The 19,956-nt window shown below is 44.6% G+C and overlaps 1 protein-coding gene across 2 annotated transcripts in view; it reads left to right on the forward strand.

Moving 5' to 3' along the window:
• Positions 1-19,956, forward strand: part of entpd1 (ectonucleoside triphosphate diphosphohydrolase 1) — a 50,659-nt gene that overhangs the window by 17,474 nt on the left and 13,229 nt on the right. Inside the window, exons 2-4 of one of the 2 annotated variants that reach the window (XM_072456017.1) lie at positions 5,040-5,167; positions 8,708-8,825; positions 15,218-15,368. In XM_072456017.1, the coding sequence (XP_072312118.1) occupies positions 5,040-5,167; positions 8,708-8,825; positions 15,218-15,368 (397 nt within the window). The remainder of the gene's footprint in view (positions 1-5,039; positions 5,168-8,707; positions 8,826-15,217; positions 15,369-19,956) is intronic. The other variant, XM_072456018.1, reaches the window with a different exon arrangement.

Here is a 19,956-nt window from a genome sequence, read left to right on the forward strand (position 1 = left end):
GCGCCTTATAGTACGGAAAATACGGTAATAGAAGTGTGGTGAGTGTTTCTCTCTCTGTGTGTGAAATATACAGTGAATATTTGGGGTTCACTGCAGCGTTTCCTCGTCTGAAACGACATGAACTCAGAGGTAAACAAACGGCTGGACTTGTCCCTGTGAAAGGCCCTCACACATTTACAGGCAGGTCAGGTTTGGGGCCCTTCTCACTCACACACTGCCGCCCCAGGGGACCTCTCTCTCTCTCTCTCCCCCCCTCCCCTGTCTCTCTGCCCTTCTCTCACCCCTTTTTCTTTTCTTTTACCATTTCTCTTCCTCTTTTGCTTTCTCCTTTTCACTCTTTCCCTCTATCTTTTCCGTCACCTTGTTGTCCTTTTGCGTTTTATTCTCTTTCTCTTGTCTTTGCTCTCTTTGCTTTTCTTTCTCTCTCTCCCTCTCTTTATTTCTCTTTGCCCTGTTTCCGCTTCCCCCTCTTTCTTTCTTTCTTTCTTTCTCCTCTCCCCCTCTATATTCAAAACTTTTCTTTGACTCCCCTTCTCCCCATAATCTCTCTCTTTTCTCTTTCTTTCTTATCCCTCCCTCCCTCTCTCCCCTTCTCTTCAATTTTCTTCTCTCTCTCTCTCTCTCTCTCTCTCTCTATCTTTCGTCTCTCTCCCTTCACCCCTCTTCCTTTAATTCCTTTCTCTCTCTTGTCCACGGGTCACTCTCCCTTTCTCTCTTCACTCCTTCTCTCCTCTCTTTCTCTTCATTCTCTTTTTTCTCTCCACCCGCTCTCTCTCTATTTCTCTTCTCTCTCGCTTTACACCCTTCCTTCTTCTCTCTTTCTCTTCCTTTCTCTCCCATGCTCTTTTCGCTCTCTTTGCTTTTCCTCTCTCTTACCCTTCCCTTTCTCTTTTTCTCCTCTCTTTACATGATACTCTCTTCTCTCTATTACTCTTCTGTCCTTTTAACTCCCCTCCATTTCTTGCCTTTGCTCTCTTTCTCTTCTTTCTCTCGTCACCCTTCTCTCTGCTGCCTCTCTCTCCCTCTCTCTCTCTCTCTCTCTCTCTGAAGCGCCGGGGATCCCAATCCGTCACTCATGACATCACAGCCTTACAAAAGGGGAGTCCCCCGCTTCCCCGTCGCCTCCCACTCCACCTCCCTGTGCTCTCTCTCTCTCTCTCTCTCTCTCTCTCTCTCTCTCTCTCTCTCTTCACTCCCACGTCGGCGCATGCACGCGCTGTCACCCGCGCGTCTCCATGGCGACGGCTTTCAGCAAAGGAAATACCACTAGGCTACTTAAGAAACTCCAAACACAGACTTTCTTTCTCCGTTTTCCCCCCGTTATATTCCGCGTTCGCTCTTTATGTTATCGCTATCTTCTTCCTGTCTGGGCTTTATTTCCCTTCTTCTTTTACCCCTCCCTCGCTCTAAACCCCACGCCCTCCCTCTCCCCCCCTCTCTCTCTCTCTCCCTCTCTTTCCCTCATCTGTCAGTCTCAGATCATTGCCAGCTGAGGTAAGCCACTCTTTCTCGCTCCAAACACATGCATTTCCCCCTCTCACATTTGCTCCACTTTCAACTTCCACTTCTCCAACCTTGTCTTTTGTCTCTTGCAACACTTTGGATTGTAATATTCCTTTCATTTCTGTGTCAGTCTGTTAGTCCTTCCCTCGCTCCCCTGCCGGCTTCTCGTGTGCACTTTGTAGTCTGCGCGCTAATGATCAAACAAACTGATCTCCACGCAGACTTGGCCGTGGCGTTTAGCCGCTGCCGTGCCGCCTTCAGCGTCTGTGCCAGTTCTGTCAGAGCGCCGCTGTCAGTCACACCCTCCTCCCGTGTCAGTGATTTAAAGCGCAAAGTGGCGTCCCGATCCCGGTGGTAAACAGAGGAGAAGTGAAGCCGGGGGAAGCGTGTTCTTTGGGAAGCGTGCGGTGTAAATATTGGAACAGTTATACACCGGGTTATACAGTAGCGGGGAGGACTTGATCAGGATGCATTATGTATGAGCTTACAGAGCATTTAATTATGAATGCATGCATGTTTTAGACTTTGCAGTGCAGCTGTTAAGAGCTGGAGGGTGAAAGGTCCAAGAGGAAAGAGGAAAACAGGAAAGTCGTATGTGGAGTCAGCAATTTACTGGACATTACAGCGTGTTTTTATATGAAATCGTTTGAGATTGTGGCGGCGGTTGATGATGTCGCTGACAGACTGGACGTTGACTGAGTTCTGGTCCGTAATGGCTTTAAAACTGAGCTGAAAACGGCCTCAATAACGTGCAATAGTTATTCATTTCTTGTCTCGTGCTAATGCCGCTCGTTTGCGTGTTGTTGCCGTGTTAAACTCAGCTTTTAAATATGAACGGGACTCTCGTAAATAAGAGTGAAATTACAAATAAACAATAGAAAATTGCAATGTCGCGCTCCGACCTGTGCGTTATGTTCACCAGAGTTACACGTGAGAAAGACACATCTCTGTGACTCAGCCTCAGGGCAGCTGTGGCTGTTCAGTTTTGGCTAAATATGGAGCGTGACTGAAAAGTGCAATGTAAAGCAAAATATTATGTATGAACTGTACGTATGAAGTATTATCTTTATTTCAATATATTTGACTTGATCCACCAATAGAATACAATATATGCTTTTTGTCTCTATTCTTATGGACAAAAGGCCATGTTCTGTTCATAATTCATTTGTCAAAACTACACAAATTCTAATTAAGTCAAGATAACTTTAATTTATGAGTGTTAATTTCTTTATTGTGACAGGGACAGTGCACAAAACACATGAAACTGAGCAGGTGCTGATGTTATAGTGAAGAAATACAATACAGATGCATTGTTATTTATCATCTGGATCTGCGCAAACGGCCGACGTTCCCATGACAACAGACAATAACAAGGAGGCAGTGGAGGGGAACTGAAAGTCAACGGGACGCGATAAATCAAACTGAGAAACATGTGAAAGATGGAACTGGTGAAGTCTCAATGGAAATCGTATTGCTTTGCACAATACAGCTTAGAACGTGTCTCCGTGGTAACGAGCAACACCACCAGGTCAAGTTATTGGTCACTTCTGTGTAAAGGCGAGCCAGCTCAGTCAGAACGTTTTTCGAGGTGTTTCAAAGCAATAAAAACGCCTGTAATTCATGAAAAGACACATTTGTTGTCATAATGTGAAAAGTTACACACTGCGACTTTAAGAACATCTTTATTTGAGAAGATGTGACGCAAGTAAAAAGATCTACCAATGGATCAAGATCTTTTACTTAATACAAGCAATATTAAATATATATTATTATATGCAAGCGTTTTATTTTCAGGCTGAATAAGTCAGATAAAACTCACTAATATAAGGTCCAGTGCAGTACAATATCAGTCTTTTTAAAACATAACACATACATTTATACAGTCACTATATTTGTCCAACTTAAAATGAATAATTCTGAATAAAGTTTGATTCAATTTGTCATATTTTAAGTGCAAAGTGTTTTCTTTAAGTGTAATTTAAGTACAAAAAATGTATTATAATTCATTAAAAAAAGTGATCGCAACCTATATTACCAGTACTACAAGGCCAACGCATTATCACTTATTATTATTATTGTCTCCTTTGTGTAATATTTCGATCATATCTATTCCTAGACAGCCGTTCACCACAAATACAGAGCGATCAGAGTTGTAAAAAGAGCCCGATAGTCCCCGTCCTGTTCCTCAGCTCTGCCTCCAGATGTGATGATGTCAACATGTTTAAGTGTCTGGTGGAGAGTCTGGGGGCGTCGCACTGTTGTTTTGTAACCAAGGCCCACAGATGTATTCTGGGATCATTATGTCCGACTGAACTCGTGCCAAAATCCTGGAGGGTCTTGTGTTTGGTTTAAATAGTTCATGGCATAAACAGAAAAATTAATCAACCAATTTATGGAAATGACAATGATTAAAGGCAAACAGATGGAGTCAACCTGCTTGTCTGAGAGAGATGTTTGTATTCATGGACTAGTACCATAGATTAGACTGTCAAGGGAACAGTTCAGTGTGACTCAGGATCAGCACACATCCTGAATAACAAGGGATTAGTTAAATACTTCAATTCACAATAGATTGTATTTTAGTTATTTATTTATGCATTATTATTATTATTGTTTTATTGCATTTATTGTATTTATTTTATTTATTTTATTTATGGTTGAAAAGTCGTATTTCTGCATTTGTGTGAGTACTTTTACTGTTGTTTCAATTTGTCTCGTTCCATCCGTCTATGGCAGTTAACGGACTTGTAATTAACGATTATTTTACTTGTCGACTACGCAATTGTTTGATCATTAGTCCAGGGCTATTCAACATCAGGCCCGGGGGCCAAATCTGGCCCGCCAAGCGATTTAATCCGGCCCACCACCCTTTCAAATATAAATGCATCTTGTTTACTGGTTTATTTGTGGTTCAGCCCTAGTTTAGACCTGGTTGGTACTAGTCTAGTCCTAGTTTGATTCAGGTTTAGCACTGGACGGTCAGTCGTCATCTGGACACTGTTTTTGTTTTTCTAACGCCGCATCCAGATGACTTCAACTGAATATTTTTCTTCAAAGCAATGTTGGTAAAGCATTTTGTATGTTATTCGTCACGATATTTTATTGTATCAACTCAATTTATTGCAAGAGTTTTGGGGACATTTTGTGTGACCTAAAATGTTGTTTAAAAAATCTGTTGAGTAGCTGTGATTCAGTCAACTGTACGTTTGTTTAAATACATTTTCAACCAATTAATGATTAGAACATGTTGACTTATGTCTTCAAGATGGAGAACATAAACAGTTTGAATGAATGTATTGTATTTGTCTGTGTAGAGCAGTCACAGAAGGAGTATGGACTGAATGAATACTTGACAACTTTGAGTACTCGTAGGACCAGTGTAGGCGACTGTAACATCACCAGTACTAGCCGTGGTCGTCCTTTCAGTTGTCGTAGTAACTGTGTCGTCGGGGTCCTCTTGAGTGTCCATGTTGACCCTTCCTCTGCTCTCTTCCCCCTCCTCTCTGTTCCCCGTCCCGCCCACGCTGGCCTCACAGAGATGAAAGAGAGGAACCCCTGGCACACGCCCCTCACCGTCATCATCACTGTCGTCGGCGTCATAGCCATCGTTGCCCTGGTGACCGTCGCCGTGCTGCAGAACAAGCCTATCTTCCCAAAGTATAAGGTACGAGGCCACAGGATCTAAAGGGTCCGAGATGAAATTAAGAGTAAATCTGAGCTGGCGACAGGGTGAAATTTGATGGTGGGATTTGAGGTTTGACTGTCAGATTTTTAAAGAATTTTTTTAGGATTTTTAAAGAATTTTGTAAAAAAATTTAGGATTTTGTAAGATTTTATTGAGGATTTTTTAAGGATTTTTCAAAGGATTATTTACGGATTTTTAAAGATTTTTTTAAGGATTTTGTAAGAATTTTTTGAGGATTTTTAAAAGGATTTTTAAAGGATTTTTTTAAGGATTTTTTAAGGATTTTTTAAAGGTTTTTTTTAAGATTTTTAAAAGATTTTTAATTTTTTTTAAAAATGTTATTTTAAGCGTGATTTGCCACTCCACGACTTCTGAGTGGGTCACATCTGTGGGGGTCAGCGTGATTCGGTTACCGCTCTTTTTCGGCTCGCAAACCTCAAAATTGTGAGTTTCCGACAGCTTTACGCTGGCCAATCAGAGCAGCCGACAGTGCCTAGTCACCGCGCTTGAACTTTACACACACATAATCTGTATCTCCTGCACAGTCAAATAAAAGGCATAATGTCCCTGATCGAAGCTAGTTTATTTGAACGTGAGGGCCCTTGGCTGTGGGAGTCTTCAGTTCGCTGTGATCTCTGTCCAAAGTCCACCGTCCAAATATGGAGCTGGGGTCAAAACAACCTGAACCCGTAACTCTGTGTTCTCTCTCACTCCCTTATAAGGGCGAGCGGAGCACTAACGATAAGAACGATGTCGTCGTTCTGTCAGACGCCCAAAACAAAGAAGCTACTCTGGGATGCGTCAGACTGTCAGAACGCGGCGCCAAAAGACAAATCTATTACTGTATTTTCCGGAGTATAAGTCGCACCAGCCAAAAAATGCATTATAGAGAAGAAACAAACATATATAAGTCGCACTGGCGTATAAGTCGCACCAGCCAAAAAATGCAAAATAGAGAAGAAAAAAACATACATAAGTCGCACTGGAGTATAAGTCGCACCAGCCAAAAAATGCATAATATAGAAGAAAAAAACATATATAAGTCGCACTGGAGTATAAGTCGCACCAGCCAAAAAATGCATAATAGAGAAGAAAAAAACATATATAAGTCGCACTGGAGTATAAGTCGCACCAGCCCAAAAATGCATAATATAGAAGAAAAAAACATATATAAGTTGCACTGGAGTATAAGTCGCACCAGCCAAAAAATGAAAAATAGAGAAGAAAAAAACATATATAAGTCGCACTGGAGTATAAGTCGCACCAGCCAAAAAATGCATAATATAGAAGAAAAAAACATATATAAGTTTCACTGGAGTATAAGTCGCACCAGCCAAAAAATGCATAATAGAGAAGAAAAAAAACATATATAAGTCACACTGGATTATAAAATGCAGTTACAAGTGTGGAAATAACAAATAATATCACATATAAGTCGCTCCGGAGTACAAGTATATAAGTATAAATAGAAGTATAAGTTGCACCCCGGCCAAAACTATGAAAAAAGGTACAACTTATATTCCGGAAAATACGGTAATTATTAAAGGAGACGCGTTGACATTTTTAGCCGTGCTACAATCGTTATCCATAGTCATTAACGTATTCAAAGTATTTCACTTGACACATGCCCTGTGACTGAGGCTCGAGTGCTCACCCCCGCCCAAAAAATCCTGTTTTCACCTACCCCCTGTCCCCGCCCACATCCCTGTAGAGTTGCATCTATTCGACGGATCAAGACGAGTCAAAAACGTAGCCTTTTCCCAAATATAAAAAAACCCGTTAATGATAATCCGCCGCTCGTTACCAGGACATGTCACTGTGAAGGGGCGGGGCTTGTCGGTTCTGCAGCTTTGAACAGGAAGTCACTGGACCCGTTTCTTTTATTCAGCCGTTTTGGATCCGTTTTGGCAGTTTATAATGAACATAATGTCAATTTAGTATCGATTTATGTTTAGTTCAAAATGAAATGCCTGGAAAAGAAAAAGTGGCATTGAACATCTGGCGTTTATTCACTCGCAGGAGCTTGAAATACCTCAAAAAAACGTTCCTCTCGGCAGATTTAATGCCGGTTTAATGTCAAACTGTGGAACATTTCGGGCAATAACCTCTCGACGACGACAAAGCGGGAGGAACTCACCATCAGAAAAATGACTGAAACGATAAACTAACATTAAGAGTGAATGTAACTTATATCGTATCTTTCGTCATAACGTTTCATTTGAATTTGACAAGAATTCATGTCGACTTGTACGTCACACAAACACGTTTAACCCGTGCAGAGCGCTTTTCCTCCAGCAGAGACTCAAACGAGGCTCAAAGGCTCAAAATCAACTCAAATAATCACGCTGGCCCTGTATCCTGATCATAATTGCAAATGATTGATTAACATATCATGCATAACACATTTGTAACACTGGCTGTTTTCACATTTTAAGACGTGTTTTAGAACGTGGTGTCATTAGATTGGAGATGAAAAAATTTGAAATATTTTTTATACTTTATACACGCTGAAATAGTTGAATATTTTTATACTTTTTATTTCCCATATTTTCCGGACTATAAGTCATGCATTCAATAAAATCCAAGACCAAGAACAGACATTTCCTCTTTAAATTCAGTTTAAAATAATAACAGATGAGAGAACATGGTGAATAGGTGTACGTATGCTAACGCTAACACCTTCAGCTACATGACGTATGCTAACGCTAACACCTTCAGCTACATGACGTATGCTAACGCTAACACCTTCAGCTACATGACGTATGCTAACGCTAACACCTTCAGCTACATGATGTACGCTAACGCTAACACCTTCAGCTACATGACGTATGCTAACGTAACACCTTCAGCTACATGACGTATGCTAACGCTAACACCTTCAGCTACATGAGGTATGCTAACGCTGACACCTTCAGCTACATGACGTATTCTAACGCTAACACCTTCAGCTACATGACGTATGCTAACGCTAACACCTTCAGCTACATGACGCATGCTAACGCTAACACCTTCAGCTACATGAGGCACAGACAGAACTGTGGTAAGTGTCTGGTATGTTAACGTAACATATGAACAGTTCTTCAGATAACTATAGCATAAAGAACATGCTAACAAGTTTAGCAAAGCATCAGTTTTACCCCAAATCACTAAATCCACTGAATTCTTCTTCCTCTGTGTCACTTCTAAACAACTCCACAAACTCCAGAGGAAGAGGAAGTGCAGATTCTTCTTCTGCGTCGCTTAGAGCCTAGAGCGCCCTCTTGTGGTTGTCAGGGTGAAAATAACAAATAAAATCACATACAAGTCGCACCCTGACAATTTATAGTCCAGAAAATACGGTACTTATTTGCCAAAACAGATAAGTGCCATTAAAAAACATCCCTTCTCGATCCACCCAGATATAGATTCACCGATGTGACTCGCAGCGGAATGTGACAAAAACACACGAATGACGCCGTCTGTACATGGACCCGTCAAAAACATGGTCGGTCGTCTCTAAATGGTTTCTTTTGTGCTCAGTATGGGATCGTGTTGGACGCCGGCTCCTCTCACACGGCCATGTACATTTACCAGTGGCCCGCGGAGAAGGACAACAACACCGGGCGGGTAGAGCAGACCCACTCCTGCAAGGTCAAAGGTGAGTCATATATAAACATGTCTGTGTGTTGCATAAATGTGTTTTTGCTGCTGCTGCTTGTGTTTATGATCAGCCATCGACTTTGCGTGTCTTTATTCGCCCGTTCTTTATGTTTTTTTGGTTATTGTTTTGTGCAGCACCAAATCGCCAAAGCAAATGATTCCTAGTTTGAGAGCGCGTTCACTGACAATGGCGCTAAAATATGTTATGTTTGATCTGTTATTGTTTCTGTCGCGCTAGTTTTCTTCTTTTTTGGTTTATTTGATGAATAATGCATTTTCACCGAGGTAGTAGTTTGTGGATGGTGCTCTAAATACACAAAAGTACATGTAAAATAAAAAAATAAAAATATTTAAAAAAAAATACAACTATAATAAATCAATCAATTTTCTTTTTTTTAATGTATTTTTTTAAACATACTGCAACAAAAACGTTCATAAAACAAACTGACCGATGTAAAGAAAATATGTAATAATATTAATGAAAATAATGAAAATCCAAATAACAAAATACAAAAACATGAAAAACAAACATTAATTAATTATACATAATATTAATTGAAATTGATAAAGAATAAGAATAAGATTGGGGGGGAAAAAAGAGCCGAAAATACAAATATTTCCCACGCTCTGAACAGTCAAACACGGGGCTGCAGCAACTGGCATCGATCTAATGTTGTATTATTGTTATCACTTAGTTTGTGTAATGCTTTTCCTCAGTATTTAACAGTTGTACTATTGGCGAAAGTACTCATTTGTACTTCTGCTTACTCCTTTTGTTCCGTGTACATTTACATTACCGGTTTGTGATATTTGTCTGTTTGTCGCAAATAAACATTATGAACTGAACAGAAAACAGTGTCGAGGCTTAAAGTGTCGGCCCGATAAGCTCTTCCTGCCACTCACTCCACCAGCTTCAACACCCGGTCCACTGCTGCTTTTTCACAACTCTCTGCCCACCAGCTTCTAGTTAACCAGCTTCTAGTTAACCAGCTTCTAGTTAACCAGCTTCTAGTTAACCAGCTTCTAGTTAACCAGCCTCTAGCCACCGCCAACATTCTAACTGGATTACTCTCATCTGCTGCTACGTTCCATCTCCTCCTCGGACTATCCCTCCCACGCCTCCAGGCCACCGCTCCACCAACTTCTCGCCTACTCACCTACACCGCTGCTGACCTTCACCTCCTCAACCATAACCACCGTCTCCCAGCTGCTGCTGCCTCTGCAGCTAGCTCAGCTGGGATCCTTCGCCGGCCCCGCTACATCCTCAGGGGCTCTGGTCTCTCCCATAACCAACACTCCAACGACGGCTCACCTATCCCCTCACTCTGGACTAGTTTTCGCCCCCCCGTCACCCCCACCTGCCGCACTGCCAACCTCAGCAACCTCCGCCCCCCCACCCCTGCGCCCCCATCCATCTCCGCGCCCCCATCCATCTCCGCGCCCCCATCCATCTCCCTTGCACTGCTGAACTGCCGCTCCCTCGCCAACAAATCACCTGTTATATCTGAACTGCTACTGGACAATAACATTGATCTGCTTCTCCTCTGTGAAACATGGCAACAGCCCCTGGACTTCTATGCTCTCAACCAAGCCACTCCCTCCAACTACACTTACACTGCCAAACCCCGCCTCTCCGGGCGTGGGGGAGGTCTTGCTGTTATTCATAAAAAATCTACATCCATCACTGAACTGAACCTCAACCTTCCATCCATCTCATCATTTGAATACCTCGCCTTCTCCCTCCCCAACTCTATCACCGCTATCCTCATCTATCGTCCCCCAAAGCCCCACCCCTCTTTCCTCACTGAATTGTCTGAACTCCTCACCATCGCATCCTCTCTCTCTGCCCGCCTCCTACTCACTGGTGACTTCAACATCCACATTGACTGCCCCAACGCCCCACTGACATCCGACTTCCTCTCTCTCCTGGACTGCTTCCATCTCACCCAACATATTGACTTCCCCACCCATACCAAAGGCCACACTCTGGACTTAGTCTGTTCCTCTCTCCTACCCATATCTAAGCCCCACCCCCTCCCCTTCCCACTCTCTGATCATCTCTGCATCCTTTTCTCCGCCCCCCTACCCTCGCCCCACAACCCCAAAAAACGCACCATCACCTACCGCAATATCAAGTCAGTCAACCCCCTCACGCTCTCCCAGCTCATATCCTCTGCTTTCCCCCCTGACTCTCCCCCCTCTTCCCCCGACGACTATGCCGTCATGCTCAACACCACCCTCTCCGACTCCCTTGACTCCCTAGCCCCCTGGAAAACCTCCTCCGTCTCATACATCAACCCCGCCCCCTGGTACACCCCTGAACTCCGCACCATGAAGCAGACTGGCCGCCAACTCGAACGACTCCTCAAAAGAACCCGCCTCACCGTCCACGCCGAAGCTTTCAAATTACACATCTCCTCCTACCGTGACGCTCTCCAAGCCGCCAAATCTGCCCACCTCTCCACCCTCATCAACAGCTCCCACCGGAGCCCTCGCACCCTGTTCTCCACCGTCAACAAGCTGCTCCAGCCACCGGACATCACTCCACCCTCCTCCCCTGACCTCTGCAACTCTTTCCTCCTTGCCTTCAATGACAAAATTTCCAAAATCAACAGCTCCATGACTGCCGTCTCCATTAACTCCATCACCACCCCCACCCCTGCCCCCCCCCCCCTCTCCCTGACCACCCACCCTTCCCTCCCCTCACCACCTTCTCCTCTGTTAACTCCTCTCATATCATAGACCTCATCACCGCTTCCAAAACCACCACCTGCTCTCTCGACCCCCTCCCAACGACTCTAACCAAGCCTTGACTCCCTGCTCTCATCCCCCATCTCACCACCCTCTTCAACCAGTCTTTATCCCTCGGCCATGTTCCTTCCATCTACAAACTGGCCTCCATCACCCCCATCCTCAAAAAAACCCACCCTAGACTCCGCCAACCTCTCCAACTACCGCCCCATCTCCAACCTGCCGTTCCTCTCAAAAACACTGGAACGCATCGTCGCCGCCCAACTTCACACCCACCTCCAGTCAAACAACCTCTATAAACCCCTCCAATCTGGCTTCCGCCCACTTCACAGCACTGAAACAGCCCTGGTCAAAGTACTCAACGATCTCCTCACCTCTGCAGACTCCGGGGCCCTCAACATCCTGTTACTACTAGACCTCAGCGCAGCCTTTGACACTATAAACCATTCCATCCTCCTACAAAGGCTGCGCCAACTGGGTGTTGAGGGCTCTGCACTTGACTGGCTCACATCCTACCTCACCAACAGGCAAGAGTTCATTTCCCTCTCCGGTCACTCATCCACCCTCTCCCCAGTAACGCAGGGGTCCCCCCAGGGACCTGGACTTTCACTGCTACGCTGACGACACCCAGATATACCTCACCACCAAATCCACCCAAAACCCTCCCCTCAGCCACATCCAAACCTGCATCTCTACAATAAAATCATGGCTCACTCTCAACTTCCTCAAACTGAACAGTGACAAAACAGAGCTCCTCCTCATTGGCACCAAATCAACTCTCAATAAAACTGGTCCCTTTTCACTCAGCATCGACACCTCGACCATCACCCCCTCTACCCTGGTACGCAATCTCGGTGTCATCATGGACCCCACCCTCTCCTTCACTCCCCATGTCAGCCACATCGTCAAGACCTCATACTTCCACCTCCGCCGCATCGCCAAAATCCGACACTGCCTCACCCTCCCCGCTGCTGAATCCCTCATCCATGCCTTCATCTCCTCCCGCCTTGACTACTGCAACTCCCTCTTCACTGGCATCTCCTCCCATTCCCTCCATAGACTCCAAATGGTCCAAAACTCCGCTGCCCGCCTCCTCACCCACACCCGGTCCCGTGATCACATCACTCCCGTTCTCCGCTCTCTCCACTGGCTCCCCATCAAGCAGCGCATAAACTTTAAAATACTCCTCCTCACCTTCAAAGCTCTTCACCACCTTGCCCCCCCTACCTGTCTGACCTCCTCATCCCCCACCGCCCCACCCGAGCTCTCCGATCCTCCTCCTCTCTCACCCTGGCTGCACCAACATCCTGACTCAAAACCTTTGGCGACAGAGCATTCTCCCGAACAGCACCCCGACTCTGGAACTCCCTCCCCCAACCTGTCCGCCACTCTCCCTCACTCACAACATTCAAATCCCGCCTAAAAACATACCTCTTCACCCAAGCCTATGACCTCCCCTACCCCTAGCCTCCTCTACCCCATTGCCTACTCTTCTACCCCCTGTTACATCCCCATCTTTTTCTCTCTACTTCTTCTGTCTTCATTTTATCTGTATATTAATGTGTATTGTACGTGTTGTCCCCCCCTGTCTGTAAAATACCCCCCCCTTTTTTTATTATGTTCAGCGTCTTTGGGTCACTGAAAAGCGCTATATAAATAAAAGTTATTATTATTATTATTATTATTATTATTATTTTAATCATATTTTCTGAGCAGCTGTTACATAATCAATCACTGTCAATCGTTAAAAAAAGTTATTTATCGTATATGTTTTATGATGGTTAAATATTCCTATGACTTCATTCCAACGCTGCACTCTTGATCCCATTATAGCGATAGCAGTGTTATTATGGTTCTTATCATGTCCCACAGCTGCTATCTGTCTAATGGACCAATCACGTCGCCCGGCTCCAAAACACAGATAAAAACACACTTTTGATGTGCTTTTGTTTTGGGTCAAAGCGCTTTGAGCGCGTACGAGGCGCCTGAAGCGGCCGGCGCGACATGTTCAGCTTTGTTCAGCTCTCTGCAGCAGATGCGCCGCAGCCAATCAGAGCTGACGTGCTGCACGACCCGGAAAAAGACCCAAAACAAACCTGCAAGATAAAAAAAAATCCTTAAAACGCAGCTCTTGGAGCAAATAATAATATTGACTAAACTCTGCTCAGCTCTGAAGTATCTGCGGGTCCCAGACGGGCCCCGGGGCCCATCGCCTCCACTTTGGACTTTGTAAAGTTAATAAAGCCATTTACACCACGAGAAAAGCAACACAGCACAACTCCTCCTCTGAGCATGTGCAGGACGACTCTCCTCCTCTGAGCATGTGCAGGATGACTCTCCTCCACTGAGCATGTGCAGGACGACTCTCCTCCACTGAGCATGTGCAGGACGACTCTCCTCCACTGAGCATGTGCAGGACAACTCGACTCCACTGAGCACGTGCAGGACGACTCTCCTCCTCTGAGCATGTGCAGGATGACTCTCCTCCACTGAGCATGTGCAGGACGACTCTCCTCCACTGAGCATGTGCAGGACAACTCGACTCCACTGAGCACGTGCAGGACGACTCTCCTCCTCTGAGCATGTGCAGGACGACTCTCCTCCTCTGAGCATGTGCAGGACGACTCGACTCCACTGAGCATGTGCAGGACGACTCTCCTCCACTGAGCATGTGCAGGACGACTCTCCTCCACTGAGCATGTGCAGGACGACTCTCCTCCACTGAGCATGTGCAGGACGACTCTCCTCCACTGAGCATGTGCAGGACAACTCGACTCCTCTGAGCATGTGCAGGACGACTCTCCTCCTCTGAGCATGTGCAGGACGACTCGACTCCACTGAGCATGTGCAGGACGACTCTCCTCCACTGAGCATGTGCAGGACGACTCTCCTCCACTGAGCATGTGCAGGACGACTCTCCTCCACTGAGCATGTGCAGGACGACTCAGACGCACGTCTGCTGCTGAGTGTATTTTAGGGACATGAGTCCGGTGCGTTTGTCTTTAAATGTTCACGCGCTCAAATTCTTCGTCGGGCTCGATTCTGTCTGAACGAGGCTTAAGTCGCACCAGCCAGAAAATGCATAATAGAGAAGAAAAAAACATATATATTATATATATTTTCGGATACTACTGTTCTAGTTGACATATATTACATTATATTGTATGTAAAACTGTGAGTAAAGATTATAAATAAAATATGTAACAATCAGAATAATGCCTATTGTCAACAAATATAAGTGTTTGAGAAGTAGTTAAAGATCAATCAAATTTAAATGACATAAAATGGTAATACTCATTATGACTACATTTTAAAAAGCCTTAATAATAAAGCAATAACAAACCGTTTATTCATTTGAACAAATACTTTTTTAAGAATGATTCAGGCTTTTGTAATTCATATCCAGCTCAACCTTCAACATCATGAAGTCGTTACTGACTCTTTTTGTTCAATACAAATTAAGTCATTGGTCATTGATGCTAATTAAGGTATAGTTATTATAATAAGTGGTAAATATTGTGTTTATTAAAGTCGACACGGTTTCCACGTTGTTTATCGTCCTACGAAAGTCCCAAAAAACGATGAAATGAACTTGCATACGATTCTTTGGTACGATTCTTTTGTACGATTCTTTTTCAGGTGCCGGCATCTCGAGTTACGCGGCCGACCCGAAGATGGCGGGGGAGTCTCTGCAGGTCTGCATGAAGGAGGCCGAGGGCTTCGTCCCGAGCGAGCGCCACGAGGAGACGCCGCTTTACCTGGGGGCCACGGCCGGGATGAGGCTGCTCAAGTAAGACTGAAACACGCTAAACACGCTACCAACACGTCACGCTACCAACACGTCACACGCTCTAGGCAAGGCAAGGCAAGTTTATTTGTAGAGCACATTTCATACACAAGGCAATTCAAAGTGCTTCACAGCAGGAAAAATGCATTAAAATCACAAAGAAATGACAGAAACAGAAATACAATAAAATTAACTAAATTAAAAATTATCAATCCAACTGATTTTCTAAACTAATAAAATCACAAACAAAAGAGAAGAGTGCAAAGAAAAAATCCTTTCAGTCATAAACACAGTTAAACAAAACTGTTTTTAGCTTAGATTTGAACATTGTCAGAGTAGAAGCCTGTCTCACATCTTCAGGAAGACTGTTCCAGATTTTAGCTGCATAAAACTGAAACGCAGATTCCCCACGTTTTGTCCTGACTCTGGCACCAGCAGGAGGCCGGTCCATGATTAGTCCTGACTCTGGCACCAGCAGGAGGCAGGTCCATGTTTAGTCCTGACTCTGGCACCAGCAGGAGGCCGGTCCATGTTTAGTCCTGACTCTGGCACCAGCAGGAGGCCGGTCCATGTTTAGTCCTGACTCTGGCACCAGCAGGAGGCCGGTCCATGTTTAGTCCTGACTCTGGCACCAGCAGGAGGCCGGTCCATGTTTAGTCCTGACTCTGGCACCAGCAGGAGGCCGGTCCATGTTTAGTCCTGACTCTGGCACCAGCAGGAGGCCGGTCCCTGAGGTCCTCAGAGTCCGAGATGGTTCATATGGTACTAACATATCCAAGATGTACTTTGGTGCTAGGCCATGGAGAGACTTGTACACAAGCAGAGCTGCTTTAAAGTCTATTCTCTGAGCCACAGGGGGCAGTGCAGAGACCTGAGAACAGGACTAATGTGATCATACTTCCTGGTTCTAGTCAGGACCCGAGCAGCAGCGTTCTGGATGTACTGCAGCTGTTTTACAGCTCGTTTGGAGAGGCCAGTGAGCAGGCCGTTACAGTAGTCTAATCTACTGGAGACAAATGCATGGATAAGTCTCTCTAAATCTGGTTTAGACACTATATTTTTGATTTTGGCAATGTTTTTTAGATGGTAAAAAGCTGCTGATGTTATTGATTTGACGTGGCTATTAAAGTTCAAGTCTGAGTCCATTATTACCCCCAGATTTCTAATTTGGTTTGTAGGTTTTAGAGCGAGACTCTGGAGGTGACCGCTAACACTTTCTCTTTGTTTCTGTGGGCCAAAAACGATTATTTCAGTCTTGTCTGAGTTCAGCTGGAGAAAGTTGTTTTGCATCCACAAACTGATCTGTTGGATGCAGTGACAGAGTGAATCTACTGGTCCATAGTCACCTGCCGATAGTGAAACATAGATCTGAGTGTCGTCTGCATAATTGTGATAGGACACATTTTCACTGCGTATCAACTGACCTAACGGCAGCATGTAGAGGTTGAACAGAAGGGGACCCAGGACTGACCCTTGGGGCACTCCACAGGTCAGGGTCATGTGGTCTGAGACACAGCTACCAATTTCAACAAAGTACTTCCTGTCTTCCAGATAGGACCTTAACCAGTTTAGGGCAGTGCCAGTGATGCCCACCCAGTCCTCTAGTCTCTGTAAGAGGATCCCATGATCGACAGTGTCAAAAGCAGCACTCAGATCTAACAGAATTAAGACTGAGGCTTTGCCCGTGTCAGTGTTCAGGCGGATGTCATTTGTCACCTTGACAAGAGCAGTCTCAGTGCTGTGATGAGGTCTAAAACCTGACTGAAAAACATCAAATGAGTTGTTTATTAAGAGGAAATCTGTGAGCTGTTGGTAAACAACCTTTTCAAGGACTTTGCCCAAAAATGGCAGATTAGAGATGGGCCGGTAATGACTCAGTACTGCGGCATCAAGACTGCTCTTCTTTAGGAGAGGCTTTATGACCGCAGTTTTCAAAGACATTGGGAATGTTCCAGATTGAAGCGACATGTTAACTATGTGAGTGAATGGTGCTAACAAACTGTTCAGCACAGACTTTAGAAATCTGGTGGGTAACACATCAAGGCAGCATGTAGATGAACTCAGACTGGTGATGATCTCATGGACAGTTTTGTCAGTTACTGGTGCAAAGTGAGTTAGCTCTAAGTGTCTTGGTGGTTTTAGGGTAATTTTTTGCATTGTGGGATTTATAGCATTTTTAATGCCCTGAACTTTGTCATTAAAGAATAATGCAAACTCATTACACTTGGATGTGGAAATGAGTTCTAACGGCAGCTGAGCTGGAGGGTTTGTTAATCTGTTTACTGTGGCAAACAGGACACGCGAGTTGTTACTGCAGCTTCCAATTATTTCAGAAAAATATCTTTCCCTAGTTCTACATAAGATTAGGTTGTACATATTCAGCTTTTCTTTGTAAATCTCTTTTTGAACCTGGAGCTTTGACTTGCGCCATTTCCGTTCGGCCCTGCGGCACTCCCTTTTCTGTGCCCTGACCCAATCATCATTTCTCCACGGCGCCTTCTGCTTATTTTTAACCATTTTAGCCTTTATAGGGGCGATGGTGTCCAGAACATTCAAAACACTAGATGTAACAGAGTTCAACAAATCATTTACATTAGAACATGAGACATTTTCAAAGTTTATCATTTCCATAAACAGTGCACCTGTGCCATCACTTATGTGTCTCCTCTGAACAACTGCAGGACCAACCGGAGGTTGGGGAGAAACAGACAGGTCAAAGAAGACACAGAAATGATCAGACAGAGCAACATCGATCACATTAACATTTGAAATATTTACCCCCTTTGTAATTATGAGATCTAGAGTGTGTCCTTTGCTGTGGGTGGGGCCTCTCACATGCTGAGTAAGACTGAAGGTTTCAAGGACAGCATCAAGCTCTTTAGCGTTTCTGTCACAAATATTATCAACATGCACATTGAAATCACCTGTAATGACCAAACCATCAAAGTCTGTGCATATGACTGAAAGCATCTCAGTAAAATCATCAATAAAACTTTGGCAGTGCTGGGGAGGCTTGTATAAAACAATGAAGAGAATGGATGGAGACCGTTTTAGCTCCATTTTAAAGGATACATACTCAAATGATGAAAACACCCCAAAAGACAACCTGCGGGTAATTATTTCATCTCTAAAGACAGCACAGACTCCACCCCCTTTTTTGTTTTCTCGTGTTTCAGATTCAAACTTAAAGTTGGGTGGAGCAGATTCTATCAGAACTACATTTCCTGTGTTTTTGTCAAGCCATGTTTCAGTTAAAAACATAAAATCAAGATTATAAGAAGAAATAAAATTATTAATTAAGAGAGATTTGTTACATAAGGATCTGACATTTAGCACAGCAAGTTTCAGACTAGTTTCAGTGGGACTGGGCTTTATATTTTCACAGGGAATATGAATCACATTTCTCAGATTGGGCCTGACTCGCATTTTGTTTTTCCATCTGTGTGATGATGTGACTACAGAAATAGCACTAGGGGGGGCTCTTTTTACATAGGGCCCCGGGTTGGTTTGATTTTTAATGTGACAATAAGTCCCGGCAACGCTGAGACCCAGTGCATCCTAGCTATGGGAGATACCAGGTAAAAGGCGAGGTTGGATGGGTGGTGGGGCTTTTGTAGCCAAGGAAAGTTTGGGACCAGGTGAGAGGCGAGGGGGGATGGGTGGTGGGGCTTTTGTTGGTGTAGTCGGCATAGCCCTTGCTATATTGGGCGTGAGTGGAGCCATCTTAATGCCTGATTTGATCAGACTTTCAAAATGGCTGGGAAGGCCCATGAGTGAGAGTGGAGATGAGAAGGAGAATGATGAATCTTTAGTGGGAGTAGATGTTGCAGGGGGAACCCAGGGCTGGTGTGAAGGCAGGGGCGATGACAGGGATGTGGTTGGGCTTGTCACAGATGGGTCCAAGGCCTTTGAAGATTGTTCCTTTGCTGGAGGCGGTGGAGGTGAATGTGGAGCAGCTGGAGCTGAATCCTTTGCTGGTGGTGGTGGAGCAGCTGCTGATGAATCCTTTGGTGGAGGCTGAGGTTGTGGTGCTTTTGATGTTGAAACATTGGCTCGGTCTCTGACTGATGGAGCAGGAATTCTTCTCTCATTCCTCTCTTCTCTAACTATCTGCTCAGGACCCTGTCCAGGCCCAGTCCAATGCCTCAGAGCGTGGAGCAGGTTCTCTGTCAGCACCCTCACTCCACCTCTGCATAGGTGGGGGCCATTTCTCTTAAACAGGTCCTCTCGTTTCCAGAATAGATAGAAGTTCTCAATGTAGTGTAGTCCTCTCGGGGAGCACTCTTTGGACAGCCATGTGTTCAGCTGAAGAAGCCGGCTAAACTTGTTTATCCTCCTGTCGATGTTTGGAAGAGGTCCACTTATGAAAGTTTTGATTTCCATTTTATCAAGCACGTCGAATAACTTCAAGAAGTCTTTTTTCAAAACTTCAGTCTGTTCCCGCCACATGTCCACTGCACCCACGTGCACAATCAGCTGTTTAGCTCCTCCATGCTTAGCCATAATATTTGGAAGGAGTGACGTTATCTCAGAAACAGTGGCGCTTGGAAAAGAATGTGTGTTTATCTTTTCATGCGTCATGTGACTTATC

The sequence above is a fragment of the Eucyclogobius newberryi genome, unplaced genomic scaffold, assembly GCF_026437365.1.
Source record: "Eucyclogobius newberryi isolate DKJ021-1_F unplaced genomic scaffold, fEucNew1.0.hap1 SCAF_20, whole genome shotgun sequence".
Taxonomy (NCBI): domain Eukaryota; kingdom Metazoa; phylum Chordata; class Actinopteri; order Gobiiformes; family Gobiidae; genus Eucyclogobius; species Eucyclogobius newberryi.